Consider the following 18,397-nt stretch of genomic DNA (forward strand, 5'->3'; position numbering starts at 1 on the left):
GGTACTGAAAGTAGCCAAGGCAACATTTTTAACAAACATTAATGAAACAGTGTCAATTCTCCCTAATAATATGGAATTAAATACTCTTAATAGGAACATAACCATGGGGTTCAATGTACTGTTTCTGAAAGAAAAAAAAAAGTTACCACTTACTCATACCTGCGTCTGAATATCATCGCCTGTGACAATGTTTCCCACAGCCCGCAAAGCAGGAGAAACCACCTTATAATCATTATGCCTGCAACCATAAAAAGAAATATTAATCCAACAGTTCTATCCTTAGTCTCTTTTCCTTAGGGCTGAAATCCAAACCAAATAATGCGATGTAACTTTAGAGCACAAAGGCACCTGTCTGTGGGGGTTCTCAAGGGAACCCTGTGAGGATGGGTTTGGTATTCCCTGGGAGAGCTCTGCCTTTACTATTTTTGGATAAAAACTACAAATCTTTCTTAATAATCTTTCCCAGGTATTCAATCACCTGGATTATTACTTTTCCCTCTCATTAATACAGTTTTTACTTCCTCTTTACTTATTTAAACGGGGGAGGGCAGCAGAGGGTGAGGGAGAGAAAATCTTCAGCAGCCTCCATGCCCAGTGCACAGCTCGACGCAGGGCTCATCTCCCCACCCTGAGATCGTGACCTATGCCCCAATCAAGAGTCGGTCATTATTTAACTGACTGAGCCACCCAGGTGCCTCAGGATCGACTCTTAAGTGGCAATATGCCTTTTGCCATCTATCCTGAGGCTGGGCTCAGGTCATTAAACATTAGCTTAATTACACAGATGAGAGTTTTCCAAATGCTCTTGTTGAAAGACTGTTCGCAGCAAAAGAAAGAGCTGTTCTTTATATAAGCCTCAAAACAAACAGACTTGATATCAATATAAGTAACAAAAGAGAGCAGCCCAAAGCACAGTAAATCAGTATAACGTATTAATATTTATCAATATCTAGAAAACTAATAAACTAATACAAGGACAAAAGAATAGACACACTTTAAGATATCTTACATCAACAGCTCCACAAGTCTCCTACATACTCCAGCATCAATGACGGCTTGGATTTTATCATTAGGTCCATCCGATAGATATGAGAGGGCCCAGCAGGCATCAGCCAGTACATCAGTGTCACTGACAAATAACAGCCAGGAAAGCACATTCAGACAGGGGGAAACCTGTAAGGGAAGATGATATGATAATATGAAAATTTAGCAGAACAAAAGCTAGAAGTGAGGAGAGAAACTCCAAAAGGCAATCAGGCACACAGATGATAACTTCTGGGGTGATTAATACTTCTAGAAATAGAGTAGCAAATGGCCAAGTTGCATTTCCATCTTTGGGAATGCTGTCAGTGCCCTGCAATTTACTTTGATGAGGTGGTCAGAGACTAAGGAAAATAATTTCAAAGATGGAAGTATATACCAATTTTCAGAGTGAGGTTCCTTGTTGAAACACACTCTTTCTGGACCAAAGAGGTAAAGAAACTTTCACAAGTGGTAGAGCTAAAAAAATTTTTGTTTTAGATACTTTGCTATAAATAAAAAATGCTAGGTTTTAAGATTAATTTAGAGCTTTTTATGGTCAGTGAAAATTTATCCCAAATTAACATCCCCCCCCTCAAAAAGTCCTATTTCTCCAGAAACAGATAAAATTCCAACACTTTAGATTTTATGAAAAATTATCACCTCTTTCTGTTCACATTAAAATTCGCTGCTACATTCTTTTAACTGTACTTTTTCTGCTCATTTCCCACAAGCATAATCCTTACCTTTGCAAATTCTGGAGGTGGACTTTTCCCTCTACAGAGATTAGACAGAGCCCATACTGCATTCCGGGTCATGGTCAGGCGGTTTTGCTTTGAAAATAACCTGTAAGCATGATACAATGATAAACTATATAATGAACATTAATTTTCTCCTAGCATAAGATAAATATTAGAGCTACTGATCAACACATGTCTTTAAATAGCTTTTCTCCAGAACAATAAAGCTGAATTAATTCTAATAGCACTAATCCCAAATTTTGGCACTGGAGTAAGACAAAATGCCTGAAGAATGATCTGAACAGGTTAGTAAGAAAGTATCTGTAATAAAAAATAACAACAGAAAATCCAAAATTATTTCTAAAGATGCACTACTTTCTGAGAAACTTCCATATTTTTACTACTCAAAAAATAGTAATAATAATAGAAATAAACTTACTGCAGAAGAGGGGGAAGAATATTGCAGTCTAAGACATAGTCCCTGCACATGGTACTATCTCCAGCAATGTTGCCAAGAGCCCAGACTGCCTGAGAAAGAATTATTCATTAATGATAGGTTGTGTAGTATAATTCTCTCAGAAAAGATGTCAAAACAACCACAATAACTCTTTACAAAATTATATAGTAATTAATCAACATACACATAAGCACTATTAATACTTCTCATAGAAGTTCATTATCAGGGAATCAAATGAAATAGTTGTGGGATTGAGGGAAGAAGATCCATCATACTATAAAGTATATATTTGAACAGTCATGGCATAAACTTATTAAAGGGAGGAACCAGTTCTTATATACTCAGCTGGTTAAAAATGTATTTTAAGCTTGCTTACAAAAGAAAACAGTGAACAGAGATTTTAAAAGCAATCAAAATGCAGAAAGCTGTCAAACTTCTGGGGGTAATGGATATAGATCTTGAATGTGATGATGGTTTTATGAGTATATACATATGTCAAATCTTATCAAATTGTACTTTTTAAATATATGCAGTTTTCTGTAAATTATACCTCAAGCTGCAGAAGAAAATCATACGCATTTAGCAATGATTTAGATTTATGAATTTGACAAAGTTTGCAGTAATAAAAAATAAATGTTTTCTAGGTCCTTTTCTACGCAAATGTGGCAAAGACCTGCTCCTTCCATCAACACTAGAGATCCGTATAAGTAAATGCTCAGTAACTGCTTACATGATCTAAAAAGTATATAGGGCTGGGGTGCCTGGATGACTCAGTCAGTTAAGCATCTGACTCTTGATTTCAGCTCAGGTCCTGATCTCAGGGTCTTGGGATCCAGCCTTTCATCAGGCTCCACATTCAGCAGGGAGTCTCTGCCTGGGATTCTCTCTCTCTCCCCCCACCACCTCCCGCCTTTCCTCCAACCCCTGCCCTTGCTCATGTGCTCTCTCACTCTAAAATAAATAAATCTTTAAAAAAATAAAAAGTATATAGGGCTCAGGGTGGCTGGCTGGCTCAGTGGGTGGAGCATGCAAGAGCTGATCTCATGAGTTCAAGTCCCCACACTGGGTATACAGAGTACTTAAAAAATAAAATCTTTAAAAATAATGATAATAATAAAATAAAAATAAAAAGTATATAGGAATTTTTTAAAAATTCAGGGTCAGAAGGGGAAAATGGTTTTGTTTCCAGAAGAGATTCTGCCGGGTGCCTGGGTGGCTCAGTGAGTTAAGCTGCTGCCTTCGGCTCACGTCATTATCTCAGGGTCCTGAGATTGAGCCCCGCATTGGGCTCTCTGCTCAGCAGGGAGCCTGCTTCCTCCTCTCTCTCCGCCTGCCTCTCTGTCTACTTGTGATCTCTCTCTGTCAAATAAATAAATAAAATCTTAAAAAAAAAAAAAAAGAGATTCTGCCTACATTCACTATGAAATTTTCTATTTTGGTTTAGATTTCTAGAACGCTCCCTGTGATGAATCATGGATTATCAAGGCCAGGTGGTGAAACAGGCCCTGAATGTAAGACCAAAGGAAAAAATTGTATTCTTTCATCTGCTTCTCTGCTTCATTTTTTTACCTGCTCCTGGACATCTTCAAACTCTGAGCTGAGCAACTCTATGAAGATAGGCACAGCTCCTGCCTGAATCACAATCCGCGTCTGAAGAGAATTTCCTGAAGCAATATTTGTCAATACCCAAGCTGATTCAAACTATAAAGATAAAAATAATTTTATTATATTATGAGCATTTAATAGCTTGTTTTTAGCTATAACAATAAGGTTTTCTGTACGTGAAGAAAAGAATCTGAAATCATTATTTACACACAATCTATCAGATGGATTCTGTATCAATTTTAAATGAAGAATTCCCAGTACAAAAACCTTGATCTAGAATATTCAAACTAAAATTTGGTCTAAAATTTCAGACCAAAGTAGAGCTGATATAATACTAAAAAAAGAATGACGGACTGCTTCATATGCTGCCATAAATGATCTCCCAAGAAACAAATGAAAAAAAGGAAACAAAAAAAAAAAGCCTAATAGTGTACATTAAGATAGCATCATACTGTATTTTCTAAAAGGGTTAAGAAGGAATATATGCATTAATTTACCTATGGTACAGAATATCTCTGGCACGAGTCATAAGAAACTGCAAATACTTGTTAACTACATGGAAAGGTAAGGGTGAATGGGAAAGAAATCCTTATGTATCATTTTGGCCTTAAACCATGTATATTATCTAATAAAAAAAAGTAAATAATTTCTATAAGATGGACACAGAGAAAAGTTGAGAGGATACTAATGGAAAATGTGTAAGACATAAGGACAGTGAAAAAGGCCAAAGATATTTTAAATGATAAGTGAGCCAAAAGGAGCTAACTGGCATTCAATTAATAGAAATGGCAACATTAGAGCATAAGAGCTTCTGACAAATGAGAGGGCTCCAACTAAAGTACAGAGGTAAGATTTTTTTTAAATTATATTTATTAACATATAATGTATTATTTGCCCCATGGGTACTGGTCTGTGAACTGCCAGGCTTACACACTTCACAGCACTCACCATAGCACATACCCTCCCAATGTCCATAACCTAACCACCCTCTCCATACCGGAGGTAAGGTTTTTAAAAAGAGCATTCTTTAAGCCTGATAAACTGGTAAACAGAAAGTATGAAAGAAATCATGGCCAACAAAAAGTACAGCATTTTACTAATCTGTCAATTTGCGCAGTAATTTGATTCTACCCTAAAATGGAGAAATCCAAGAATGAACTCATAAATTCTATTTACTTAAAAGAGTTCTTATTCTTACTAAACTTTAGTTTTGTTTCCTTCTTCTGTTCTTTCTATTTATCCCTTAATGAAGCACATACACAAAAAAAAATTCAGTGGCATGTCCCTTCAATGAGAGATCAATAAAAAGTCACTGAAAGACAGAGCTGTGACTCTTCTAAAAGCTTTTGGGTCAACTGAAAGGCAGCTGTCATATGGAAAACTAAATCATCAGTCATTGGATTTGGGGGAAGGAAAACAGAAGACATGGGAAGACAATCTGGTTATCATGATCCAAAGCATGTGAATGACAGCAAATTCACAAGAGAAGATGCCTAAAGAAGGGGACATTCCAAGAAACCTATGAAAGTGATAAACACAAATGAGGACAAAGGTTAGGCAGCCTAACTGGACAATGATATTACAGTAGCAAGGAGGTCCAGACCAGGAGCACCACAGGTAAGGGGAAAATATTTTCTTTTTGATAAGTTTGTTAAAAGAAGTTCAAGAGACTTCTAAACACTGGATACCATAAAATAAAAATTCCATTACATACCATATTCATAACTGAATCACTCCTGAAACCCATGCTCAAAGCCTTTTCAATCTGTCTGAATTGAAACCTTACATTTGTTCAGTACTTTGTATTTTCAAAGCATTACTCACATATATTTCTCACAACATCCCAGAGAAGTCTGGCTTGGGTAGTTTATGAATGAGGAAACTATTAGAAAAAGGGCCAATAATCTATTTATGTTATGCAGCCATTCAGAGAGAACTAGATTACAGCCTCCCAATAGAGTATGCTTATGAAGCCCAGCCATAGTCTCGTCTCAGACACACACCTGTAACATTGAAAAGAATCTTTCAATTCCTTGAGTTTTGCTATCTACGCAAGAAATTTCAAATAATGATATGCAGATTATTTAGGGGATGCTAAAAAGAAAACAGTTCACCTAAAATGCAGTTTCTTTTGCTTTCTAGGAAAACTAACTAGCAGAGTTAAAACTAAGAGACAGATGATGTGAATACAAAAGCAAACCTTCCTACCAGACGGCAGGCTCCAAGTTGAACAAAGAATCATGAGATACTGCAGAGACCAAGTCAAAGAAATGACAACTGTGAGGAAAAGCTGTGTATGAAGAATGAGTGAGATGGGCATACATACCAGTATACCAGTCTCTGTCAAAGAGAAAACAGACTGCGATGAGATTCTGATGTAAATGAAATGACAACAATAACCTGCATGGATAAAGGCTTATTAAAAAACTACCAATGAGATAAAACTAGAATAGTCATTGCTGCCAGAGTTGAAGCTGCTCTCATTCTTATGAGGTTTAGTACCAGGAGTCTCACAGGAAGTGAGAGGGAATTCCAGAAGCTACTGGAATGAAATGGAAAAGCAAAACAGAGTGAAAATGAGTAAGAAAATAGAGAATAAGTGAAAAGGGATGGAAGAAAAAGGGAAATTAGGCTATCTCAGCAAAAGAAGAATGTACCAGAGTCATGTTTATTACTAAGAAGTACATAGTGATGATAATCTCCAAAAGCAAGATTCAAGGCCTCCGCTGGTAAGAAGAGAAATCAGAAAGCATCAGGGACAGAAACAGATGAGTACCTTATAACTAGAGAGCCAATGAAAATCCTATTCATGCATGAACAAGGCATTCTCTCTTTCACGTGCACGCGCGTGTGCATGCGAACACACACACACACACATACACAGTGTTTACTTTGATGTTTACCCTGTAAAAACTCATCAAGCTGTACTCGTGCAATTTTGTACGCCCATCTGTGTATTTATGTAAAATGTACATATGTAGATAGGAGAGAGGAGAGAAGGAGGAAGAAACTATCCCCCCCCATCATACATGCCCCTGTTAATAAAGTGCTAAAAGAAACAACTTTCGAATGTTGTTTAATATGGATGTTTTTTAAAATCAGGGTGTACTTCAAACTAACCTCTCTTTCAGACTATTGCCATCACTGTGTTGTTGTTAATGTTTTGGTTTTGGGTCCCAGATTTGAATTTAACATGCAAGAGAGCTAGGAAATGTGAAAGTCCAGAATTGACAGCAAAAACGACTGCATAAGGTTATGAGAGAAATGGCCAGAAAAAGTAATTTAAGTAACCATGAGACTCAAAAAATCGGTAACATGATGAATGAAGCCTAAGAACTGGTATCACCTGAAGTAAATAAATGGCAGCCAAAATTACTATGATCCTTACTTCCTCTTTTTTGTTTTAAACTACTATGTTTTTTAATGTTCCAAGAATGGTACCATGCAAGGAAAACAACCTGTCATGCTGTGATTACTTATAAATTGTAACTCCACTATTATTTTTCACTGTCCAGACTTGCTAAAGAAGGCTACAGTTGAAATCTGAAGGTCACACTGGAGATTTGGTATTTTCTCTCTTCCCTTTCTCAGTCTCTACCTTCTGGTGCTCAGTTCCTTAAATAAGGAAAATGAGAATCCAAAGCTGAAGTACTTCTGACCTCCTATCAAGTTTCCCACTCCAGGTTGAGGTACGCCTGGTTCCCTTTCTCCATTTGGATCAGGACTCTGTTGCTGGCCACTTTGCCGGGTCCACTCTGGCTCCTAGCAAATGCCAGGCTCACCTGGAGAGCAAGTGAAAAGAGAGGCTCACATCAGAAAAATAAACCCAGATATCAAACTCTGCAGAGAACAGTGCCTGAGTCATCTGAGCAACCTTTCAAGAAAGGCAGAGGGATCAATGAGGATGGGAAAAGGCACAGGGGGATGAAGGCTTACTGCAGTTTATCACATTAAGCTTTTATATGGGACAAGAAAGGCAAGAATGGGGAAACTACACCAATTTAATCTAAATTTACAATTTAAAGAGGAGTACCTAATGAATGGAACTAGGATGTAATTTACTTACTTCTAGCTATTTTCATAATAAGCTTCCATAAGAAGGTGTGAGAATGCAACATCTCAGCACTACAAAGGACAGTACAAACACACAGGGAATAGACTCCAAAAACAACAACAACAATAACAACAACAACAACAAAGCAGGCCCAGGGAATACACCATAAGGCAGACCAATGTCATATTAAAGGTTGAATTTGTCTGAGGCCTACATGTCACTGAGCTTGAGAATGCTCTTAGCTAGATGGCATTATCTGCTGCCAAAATCCTAGATTCCACCCCTGTTCATCTCATTTGAAGGCAAATGAGCAAAACAGGCATCATCTCCCTGTTGTGAGGTACCTCACTGATTTCAAGCATACAGAGAGCCAGAACGTAAGTGAAGAGAGCCTTCACTAGGATTCACAGTTTTTTATCTATGGAAAGAAGAGATTGAGTTTGTCCACAGGATTTATCAATGAGATAAGCATAAGCTATTATTATGACTATAAATTATTACACTCTTTCTGGAAGAGAATTGGCAAAAGCCCCATTCCAAAAACACACTACTCATATTTCTAGTAAGCAGGTAGGAGAGTATCAGGAACAGCTTACATCCTAGTGCTCTCCAAAAAGATAGAGGAAGGAGTACCCTCCAAGCTTCCCAGAGCATGTCTAATTATGTGGCACAAAGCCGCCTGGTTCTCCCTCAAAATATCTGTTCTTTCTGTTTTGTTTCTGGAGTGGTTGACATTAGCCACTAATCACAATGGAGAAAGAATACCATGTTGTACTTAAAATGTACGCAAGAAGAAAAGCTGGAGATGATGACCTTTAGATAATAAACAGACTGGGTATTTCTCAGTCTTTGGAGAACTAAGTTGAAAATCATAAGATGCTCACTTCCAAAGGAATCTTTTCTCAATCTTTCAGCCTATTAGTTTACACAAGGGTGGAATCTGAGACTTTAGATAGAAGCAAATTAGAGATTTCCAAAGGCTTTCACCTTCAGAAGATCCAAGTTCTAGGATTACAGAATCAAAAAGATGTAGAATTTACATGTGGTAGCCAGGAGAGGGCACTGTCTGAAAGAACATACTGCACTCTTTGAGGTGCACTGGAAAATGCAAAGATGGGGAAAAGCCCATTTCACCTTTTTCATTTTAGGCCAGTGAGGTTATACCATCATTCTTTAAGAGATTAAGGAACTGGACCTCTGTGACCACCGACTAGAAACTGCTAGATCCAGGAGTAAATTCAGTATCACTCAAGTACTCTCATTGTCAGAGATAGGATACAAACATATTTTCACATGACCAAAATAGTAATTTTCCCTACCTCCCTCTTCCTACAAAGCTTTTCAAATGATAAACTGCAGTAAGGCTCTTCATTTGGTCCCTCTGGTTCTCTTGGCAGGTTGCTTAGGGCTCAGGCTCAGTACTCTGCAGTGTTGGTTGTCTGGATTTCCTTTTTTTTTTTTTTCCTGATAAAAGTCTCTTTCCTTGCTCTCTAGGTGAACCTGATTATTTTTCAGGTGTCCGACGATCCTGGCCTTAGATGGGGACCAGAATTACAATCCAAGAGGCAGCTAGCAAAACAGAATCTTAATTCAAATGAACTTGGGGATTAGTAAATATCAAGCTGGAGAAGAAAAACTGATGGGACTTTGAAGTACTCTACCTTTTCTGGATTTCTTGTTTTTCTTCTGGAAAGAACTCATCACCGCAACAAAGAGAGTAAAAGGAGGAAAAAGATGGGGTGGGAGGAAAGCAGAGAAAATATCAAGACAAAGCATCAGGTCTTATGAATCATCTACAATCCTCTGGACAGTAAAGAACCTGGGAAGAGGGGTTATTACCATTTACAAAAATGCCCCACTCCCTACAGCCTTAGAGAATAAGGCAAAAAAGAACAAGAAGGTCAAAAGTTATCTTTAAGATTAACTTGTTATTGGCAAATTTAGTTGGAAAGCTAACCTCATTTGTGATCTACCTTGCACCTAACCCATTTTTATAGTTGTAGTCTCTCTCCAAAGGGCCTGAGCCCTTCAGATTACATCCTACAGTAAGTGAGAATTTAGATATCACAGGTACTGGTTAAAGAATAATGCAGAAACTGATAAATTGGTTACTCCAAGGAAGCATAGCTCCTGAAAAATTACCAGTTTACTAAAAATCCAACTTCATTCAGGAGAAAAACAAAACCAAACCGTATTTTTAAATTTCTAGGTAACCACTAGGATGAGTCAGTTGACAGCTGGTTCTTTCTACTATGAAAATTATACAACCCAGAAGCTGCAGAATTTCCTCCTAGAAACCCTATATAATACAGTACTGACAGACTAAATTTACCTAGCACCGATCACCAATATTCACGACAAAGCTATCTACTTGTCAGCTCTTGCGGGGAAGGGGAAGGACTGAATTAGGACCAGGTTTGGGGATTAGTGAGTCTCTAACCTAGCCCATGTTACAAAGCCTTGCAAAGCCAACAAAAACAATCTAAAAATTCTTCAAAACCAAATTTTATATAGCCCACACTTAGGTTCTACCTATAAGGACTCCTCTACCACACACTATTACCTATTAAATAAGTATTATCCACAATCACCATAAAATAATCTTTCTCGTGACTAAAAATGACAAGAATTCTGAAGAGTAAAACCAGGGCCTAGATGTTAACAAAGCTACCAAAGCTGCTTGCAATGTGGTTGTCAGGAACACCATATCAAAAATGAGCCCCGTATCAAGAATGAATTCCTTGTATAAATTAATATAAGCAACAAATCTGTATATAAATTTATATACAAGCTTGCAAAGGGAATTAAAATAGGAGGCAAGAATTGAAAATGGTTCATACCTGCAGTGTACAGTTCTCTTTTCGTTTGAGGAACTCCACAAACCTGGCCACTACTCCTGGTGTGCTGATGACTTCATCAATAGGAGGATTAGGTTCTGTCTCCCCATAAGATGAAAGGAAAGAAGAAAGAAGAAAAATAATCTGGCTCAAAGTTTTTATCAACCATTCAGATAACACAACAAATAAATTTGATGATGGTAATAAAGATGAAGTAGTTAAAATGCCAGATTATAGAAATTACATATAGGAAGAACAATAACCTGAAGTTGGCAGGGAGAGAGCAGGATTGAGCAACTGAATTTTTAAAAAAAAATTTACAAGACTTTACAGACAAAACCTAAAAACAGTACATGAAAAGAGGTTCTAGGGAGCTTAGATGGGTGCAAATAAAGTGAACCATTACTGTGCCATGACTAACAAAATAAGCGATGGTATCTTAGAGTGCACTCCTGGAATGTATAGCCTCAGGACCAGAAAGGCAACCTCTCCCCACACCTTACAGTAGTAAGAACACATCTGAAGCACTGTATTTTAGTTATCATATTTTTAAGAGGGATGGCTGGCAAACAATCCAGGCAGAAAAGCAGTAGAGAGCAATGGAAGGTCCTAAAAAGCCCCATGGTATGAGAAAGGCAGCAGACTCAGCATGCTGAAAAGAGACAAGGGGAATGGGGAAGCTGTACATGATAATGGCCTTCAAATGATTAACTTGTCACACAAAAAATTGTTATGTCACACCAATTTTGTTATGTCTATATATTATAGAGGCTCTTATTCCAAGTCCCTCAAGGGATATATTATCACTTATGACTCCAAAAAACAATACCTTACTCCTTGAGGGAGAGGGGTGTGTGCTGCTAATTTAATGTCAATATTTACTATCGACATTTTAATGTGGTTCAGAGTTCCACAGTTCTTTTTACTTGTCCAGAATGTCAAAGTTATCATATTCTAGTCTACCCCTAATTATACAAAAAAAAAAAAAAAAAAAGTAATTACCCTAACCACCAATAAATCCATTCTTAAATTTCATGATAAAATGACAACATTAAAACCAACAATTACTGATATTTTAAAAAAAGTTTTCCTTGGGGCACCTGGCTGGCTCAGTTGGTAGAGCGTGTGACCCTTGATCTCAGGATTATGAGTTCAAGCCCCATGCTGGGTACAGAGATTACTTAAAAATAATAAAATCTGGGGTGCCTGGGTGGCTCAGTGGGTTAAAGCCTCTGCCTTTGGCTTGGATCATAATCCCAGAGTCCTAGGATCGGGTCCCACATCAGGCTCTCTGCTCGGTGGGGAGCCCTCTTCCTCCTCTCTCTCTGCCTTTCTGCCTGCTTATGATTTCTGTCAAATAAATTAAAAAATAAATAAAATTTAAAAATAAAAGTAAAATCTTAAAAAAAACAACAAAAAAGTTTTTCTTAAAATAAAAGTTTCTTTATCTGAATTAATGTGAAATACTGACTCCTGTTCTTATCACTTTAAAGGTCTTTTCTAAAATAGCCCAGAAACGAAAAGAATGCTGCTTTCTGGTCCTGGTAATTGCACAAGGTAATTTCTGGTCCTGGTATTGCATAAAGAAATTCAGAAGTTAGCCACGGCTCATAATTACATATATATCTTTGTGTGTCCCTTTGTTTTGTTGATAGACACATTCCAAAGCAATTTATCTCTGATATGAAAAATAGATTATGGGAAAGTAGTACTTTTTAAACTAAATGAAAAGATACACAGTTGACCTCTGAACAATACAAAGGTTGGGGTGCCAATCCCTGCACAGTCAAAAATTCTTGTATAATTTTTGACTTCTCCAAATCCTAGCTACTAATAGCCTACTGTTGACAGGAACCCTCACCAATAACATAAACAGGCAATTAACACATATTTTGTATGTCTAGGTATTACATACTGTATTCTTACAATAAAGCTAGAGAAAAGAAAATGTTATTAAGAAAATCATAGAGAAGAGAAAATACACTTACAGTACGGTACTGAATTTAATGAAAAAGATCTTCAGCCCTGTCACTCAGGAGCCAACTGTACTTTAAGATACTTAGAACTCACCTTTTGAAAGCAATTTTCTGAATTTCTGTGTTGCTGAAAGCTGTTGCTCTGGACTATTGGAAAATATCATTTCAATCATGTCAGAAGTAATAACACCACCCTGGGAACACAAACAAAAGCATATTTATAAAATTTTAACTTTAATTCAAAGGAAAACAAAGACAGTATAGTTGTGACCACATTATTAAGTTAATCATATTTATCTAGAGGATTTACAGAAAGGCAGGATAATCTTTACACGAAGAAAATGTCTGAGATGATTAATAATGTGATGAAGCCAAATACTTTGTCTATCATTAAGAAGCTCATGACAATAAGAAAGTAATCTTAGTAGTAAATATTAAGACAAGGTGTTTATTACTCTTCCTCCCTTGCTCATCACTCGCTTGGTTGGTCCTTGTCATTCAGGTTCTAAAAGGCAGCTGGCTCCTTAAGACCTCTAAATCTACAGCAGCCATTCCTCTCTATATCACCCTACTTTAATCCTGTCCCAGCCCTTTTCACTCTCAGATATTTTTTCTCAGTTATGTGTTTAAGGCCCAGGTTCCTCCAGTATAATTTAAGCTTCTTGAAAGCCAAAGACCCAGCCCATCTTCCCATTCTATCACTGACAGTTGGCATATAACAGATGCGCAACAAGTATTTACTGAGTAAATATAGAATAGTCTTGTATAAATCACAGATTCTAGCTACTATCAAATTCTACTGACTCAAATTTATTTAAAATTTCTATTTTCTTTATTAAAACTTTTCAGTTTTCCACTATTTTCTTGCTTTGTTAGAACTTTCCCATTTTCTACAACCCATCTCCAATATTTAAAGTTAACCTGCTCAGGGTGACTTGTCATAATGAAATAAAGTTCTCATCGTTTCATGAAGGGTTAAAGTCAACAAGATGAACTGTTACAAAATGGGTTATAATAGAAAACTCCAACAGCTGTGATGTGGAATCAATTTTTTAAATCATACAAACATGCCCAATTTGATAAATGAATAGCAAACTGAATTTCCTTTAAAGTATCCCTTGTTATTTAACTTTTAAGGAATAATTTTGTAATTATATTTTTTAAGTTTTTTAAAATTTTTTTTTATTTTTTAAGTTTTAATAGCTGAATTAATCTTCATAATTTAGTTAATTCTGTTTAATTGCATGTTATTCAAACTATAACAAACATCTAATGAACCATGAGATTAAGTATATGGCTTCTTTTTAAAAATGAAATGCCAAGGTGCCTAGGTGGCTCAGTGGGTTAAAGCCTCTGCCTTCAGCTCAGTGGGTTAAAGCCTCTGCCTTCAGCTTCATGATCCCAGGGTCCTGGGATTGGGCCCCACATTGGGCTCTCTGCTCAGCAGGGAGCCTGCTTCCCTTCCTCTCTCTCTCTCTCTCTGCCTACTTGTGATCTCTGTCAAATAAATAAATAAAATCTTAAAAAAAAGAAAAAAGAAAAGAAATGCCAAGTACTTTCTATAACCATCTACTAACACCTTTTTAAAAAACCAAAGTAGCAAGCGACACCTCCTTGTCTTCTTCAGAAAAACACTAAGAAAGAGTTCCTTTCATTATCTTACTTACTGGTGCCATCTCCATGTTATTAATCTGAGCCTCATGGAAGCCTCCATCCGACATAACTTCTTCTTCTGTTTCTTCCTCTGCTGTAGCAACATTTCTTCGCTTAAATAACTGAAAAACAAAAAAGACTGTGACTCAAGTATTCTAATACAAAGAAGTCCAACATGCAAACACTAGGAACCCCATTTAAAAGGCAATAAGGAAGGATGGAGTTTTTTGAAAATCATTTTAAAACTTCTAAAGGCTGTGCCACCTCTGACCTTTCCTGATGAGGAACTATTTCAGAATTCTCCAATCTTATAATCTAAAGAAATTAACTATCACAATACGCTGTTACCAACACTTGATGTGATAAAATTACTGAGAGAAGCCTGACACTGCATGACACATAAAAAGGATAAGGTTGAAAAAGGAGTTTGGGTATGCCTGGCCATTCCCCTCTTTCCTCTATGTTAAGATGGTGATAGCATAGTCTTACCAATACATTAGGGGAAATGATAAAAATGATGTCAGAATGACTTAATACTCCCTCTTAACGCTCAAAGTTTACGAACTTAGACTTCCAGACCTTTCCAACCTGCCCAGCAATAAGCGATAACAAGTGACCACTGTGTGAACACTACCTTTAAAGCTTCTATTAATTTGTGTAGGCAAAGAATAGTTCCTTCCAAAGGCAGCCCACTAAGGTGCCTTCGTTCTATCTTTAAATATAAACAGTTCACTTTTTCAAGCAATGACGGAGTAACAATAATTTATCCTCTCATCCTACACAACTCTAAAAGCAGACAAAATCCATAAAATACTGGGTTTTAGCTAATCGGTAACAGGCAGCCCAGGCAGTGATCCTTCAGAAAAGAAAAGAAATAAGACTGGCCCCATGATTAGCTCAGATTATTGCCTGGACAGAGTTTCCATGCTGTAGCGTAGGGAGGGCAAAACCCAAGCAGGGCCTACAGGCTCCCTGAGCTGAGGAGACAGAGTTTAGAAATGAGGAGGCCAAAGCAACTAGAATCCATAGGTAAAGTAAAGAAGAGAAGAAATAAACACAGAAGGAACTCTTAAGGCTCGGCAGAAAATTCCCCATGAGTCTTTAGCTTCATACTACAAGCACAGGTGTATAAGGGAAAGACAGCTGGGAAAGGAACCACCTCCAACAAACATGCAGAATAATTTTGGAAGTTATATGGGTCAAGTATTATTCATGTTTCAACCATACAATAAAAAGGATTTCCTAATATATATAGGGCATTTAGTAGAATACTCAAGAAGGATACCGATTCCGAAGTAAGGCTCAATTAGTTCTAGGTTAAAGGGTATTAAAAATCCATCCCAATGAAACATAAAAACAAACAGGTTACAAGTAATTTACTAAATCCAAAGACAAATTCAGAATTACATATATATTAAAAGATATAAAAACTCTAAGAATAAGCAAGGTAAAATTCAGAATGCTTGGAATTCAACTGGAAACTACCAAGCATTAAATAGCAGAAAAGACTACCCATGAGGAAGGGATAAATAAATAAATAAATAACCAGCCAATCAAAATCACCTAGAAATGACAAAAACGGTAGAAATAGAAACACTAAAATTGTTGTTAAAAATATATTCCACATGTTCAAAAAGTAGAAGTATAAACACTAGGAGAGATAGGAAGAGATAAAAGGACTAAGCAAATACCTAGATGTGAAAAATACAATTTTTCAGGTGAAAAGTACACTGGGTAGGATTAACAGCAGATTATATATTGCAGAAGAAAAGATTACTTAATTTAAAGACATAGCAATATAAACACTCCAAAATTAAAGACATGTTGAAAAAAAGGTGAGAAAATAGGTACAAAATGTAAGTGACCCACTATACAGGTACTGGAGCCCTAAAACTGGGGTGGGGGAAATATATTTGGAAAATGGCCAAAAGTTTGTTGTTGTTTTTTAGTTTCAAGTTTTTATTTAAATTTCAGTTAACTAACGTAATACTGTAATGTAGCTTCAGGAGTAGAATTTAGTGATTCGTCACATATAACACCCAGTGATCAACACAAGTGCCCTCCTTAATACCCATCATGCATTTAACCCATCCCTCACTCACTCCCTCCATCAACCTGTTTGTTCTCTATAGTCAAGTGTGTTTTATGGTTTACCTATCTTGTTTTCCTATGTTCACCCATTTCATTTCTTAAATTCCATACGAGTGAAATCATATGGCACTTGTCTCTTTTTTAAAGATTTTACTTATTTATCAGAGAAAGAGAGAGCATGAGAGCACAGGGAGGGGAAGCAGCAAAGAGAGAGGGAGAAGCTGACTCCCCGCTTAGCACAGAGCCTGACACAGGGCTCAATCCCAGGACCCTGAAATCACAACCCGAGCCGAAGCCAGACACTTAACCCACTGAGCCACCCAGGTGCCCAGTATTTGTCTTTGACTGGCTTACTTAGATTAGCATAATACACCCTAGCTCCATCCACATCATGCAAATGGCAAGATTTCATTATTATGGCTAATAGTCCATTGTAAAGAAGTACTACTACTTTTTCCACAGGCTCTTTCCATTATTTGGCTATTGTTGATAACGCTGCTATAAACATCAGGGGGCATGTATCCCTTCTGATCAGTATTTTTGTATCCTTTGGGTAAATACCTAGTGATGCAGTTGGCAGATCCTAGGAAACTCCACACTGTTTTCCAAAATGGCTGCACCAGTTTACTTTCCTACGGTGTAAGAGGATTCCTCTTTCTCACATCCTCACTAATATCTGTTGTTTCCTCCATTACTAATTTTAGCCATTTTCACAGATGTGAGGTGATATCTCATTGCAGTTTTGATTTGTCTTTCCGTGATGATAAGTGATACTGGGCATCTTTTTGTGTGTCTGTTAGTCATCTAGATTTAGAGGTCTTCTTTGGAAAAATGTCTATTCATGTCTTCTGTCCATTTCTTAATAGGACTGTTTTCTGGGTGTTGAGTTTATAAGTTCTTTACAGATTATGCATACTAACCCTGTACCATACATGTCATTTGCAAATATCTTCTCCCGTTCTGTAGGTTGTTCATTGTTCCCTTTGCTGTGCAGAAGCTTTTTATCTTATTAGTCCCAATACTTCATTTCTGCTTTTGTGGGAATTCCCTTACCTCCAGAGACATGTCTAATAAGAAGCTGCTACGACCAACGTCAAATAGGTTGCTGCCCGTGTTCTCCTTTAGGATTTTAATGGTTTCCTGTCTCACATTTAGGTCTTTCAACCATTTTGAATTTATTTTGGGGGATGGGGTAAAAAAGTGATCCAGTTTCATTCTTTTTGAATGCTGTTTCCTAACACCATTCATTGAAAGGACTTTTTTTCATTAGATATTTTTTTCCTGCTTTGTAGAAGATTAGTTGACCACATAGTTGTGGGTCCATTTCTGGGTTTTCTATTCTGTTCCACTGATCTACTATATATATATATTTTTTAAGATTTTATTTATTTGTCAGAGAGAGAGTGCACACAAGCAGGAGGAGTGGCAGGCAGAGGGAGAAGCAGGCTCCATACTGAGCAGGGAGCCCAATGTGAGACTCAATCCCAAGACCCTGGGATCATGGCCTGAGCCAAAGGCAGGCACTTAACTGACTAAGCTACACAGGCATACCAGTATCATACAATCTTGATCACTACAGCTTTATAATATAACCTAAAGTCCACAACCGTGATGCATACAGCTTTGCTTTTCTTTTTCAAGATTGCTGTGGCTATTCAGGGTTTTTTGTGGTTCCATACAAATTTTAGGATTGATTGTTCTACCTCTGTGAAAAATGCTGGTGGTATTTTTTTTTTAAGATTTTATTTATTTATTTGACAGACAGAGATCACAAGTAGGCAGAGAGGCAGGCAGAGAGAAAGGAAGAAGGAGGCTCCCTGTCAGGCAGAGAGCCCGATGTGGGGCTCGATCCCAGGACCCTGGGATTGTGACCTGAGCCGAAGGCAGCGGCTTAACCCACTGAGCCACCCAGGCGCCCTGCTGGTAGGATTTTGATAGGAATTGTATTCAATGTGTGCACTGCT

The 18,397-nt window shown here is 37.3% G+C and overlaps 1 protein-coding gene across 1 annotated transcript in view; it reads right to left on the minus strand.

Annotated features, from left to right (window-relative positions):
* Window positions 1–18,397, minus strand: part of KPNA1 (karyopherin subunit alpha 1) — a 66,767-nt gene that overhangs the window by 13,955 nt on the left and 34,415 nt on the right. The window contains exons 3-10 of the mRNA XM_059391059.1: window positions 14,357–14,464; window positions 12,784–12,883; window positions 10,717–10,811; window positions 3,787–3,918; window positions 2,200–2,288; window positions 1,767–1,866; window positions 1,010–1,173; window positions 160–238 (exon numbers count right to left, since the gene is read on the minus strand). Coding sequence (XP_059247042.1) covers window positions 160–238; window positions 1,010–1,173; window positions 1,767–1,866; window positions 2,200–2,288; window positions 3,787–3,918; window positions 10,717–10,811; window positions 12,784–12,883; window positions 14,357–14,464 — 867 coding nt within the window. The remainder of the gene's footprint in view (window positions 1–159; window positions 239–1,009; window positions 1,174–1,766; window positions 1,867–2,199; window positions 2,289–3,786; window positions 3,919–10,716; window positions 10,812–12,783; window positions 12,884–14,356; window positions 14,465–18,397) is intronic.

The sequence above is a fragment of the Mustela nigripes genome, chromosome 2 (assembly GCF_022355385.1).
Source record: "Mustela nigripes isolate SB6536 chromosome 2, MUSNIG.SB6536, whole genome shotgun sequence".
Taxonomy (NCBI): domain Eukaryota; kingdom Metazoa; phylum Chordata; class Mammalia; order Carnivora; family Mustelidae; genus Mustela; species Mustela nigripes.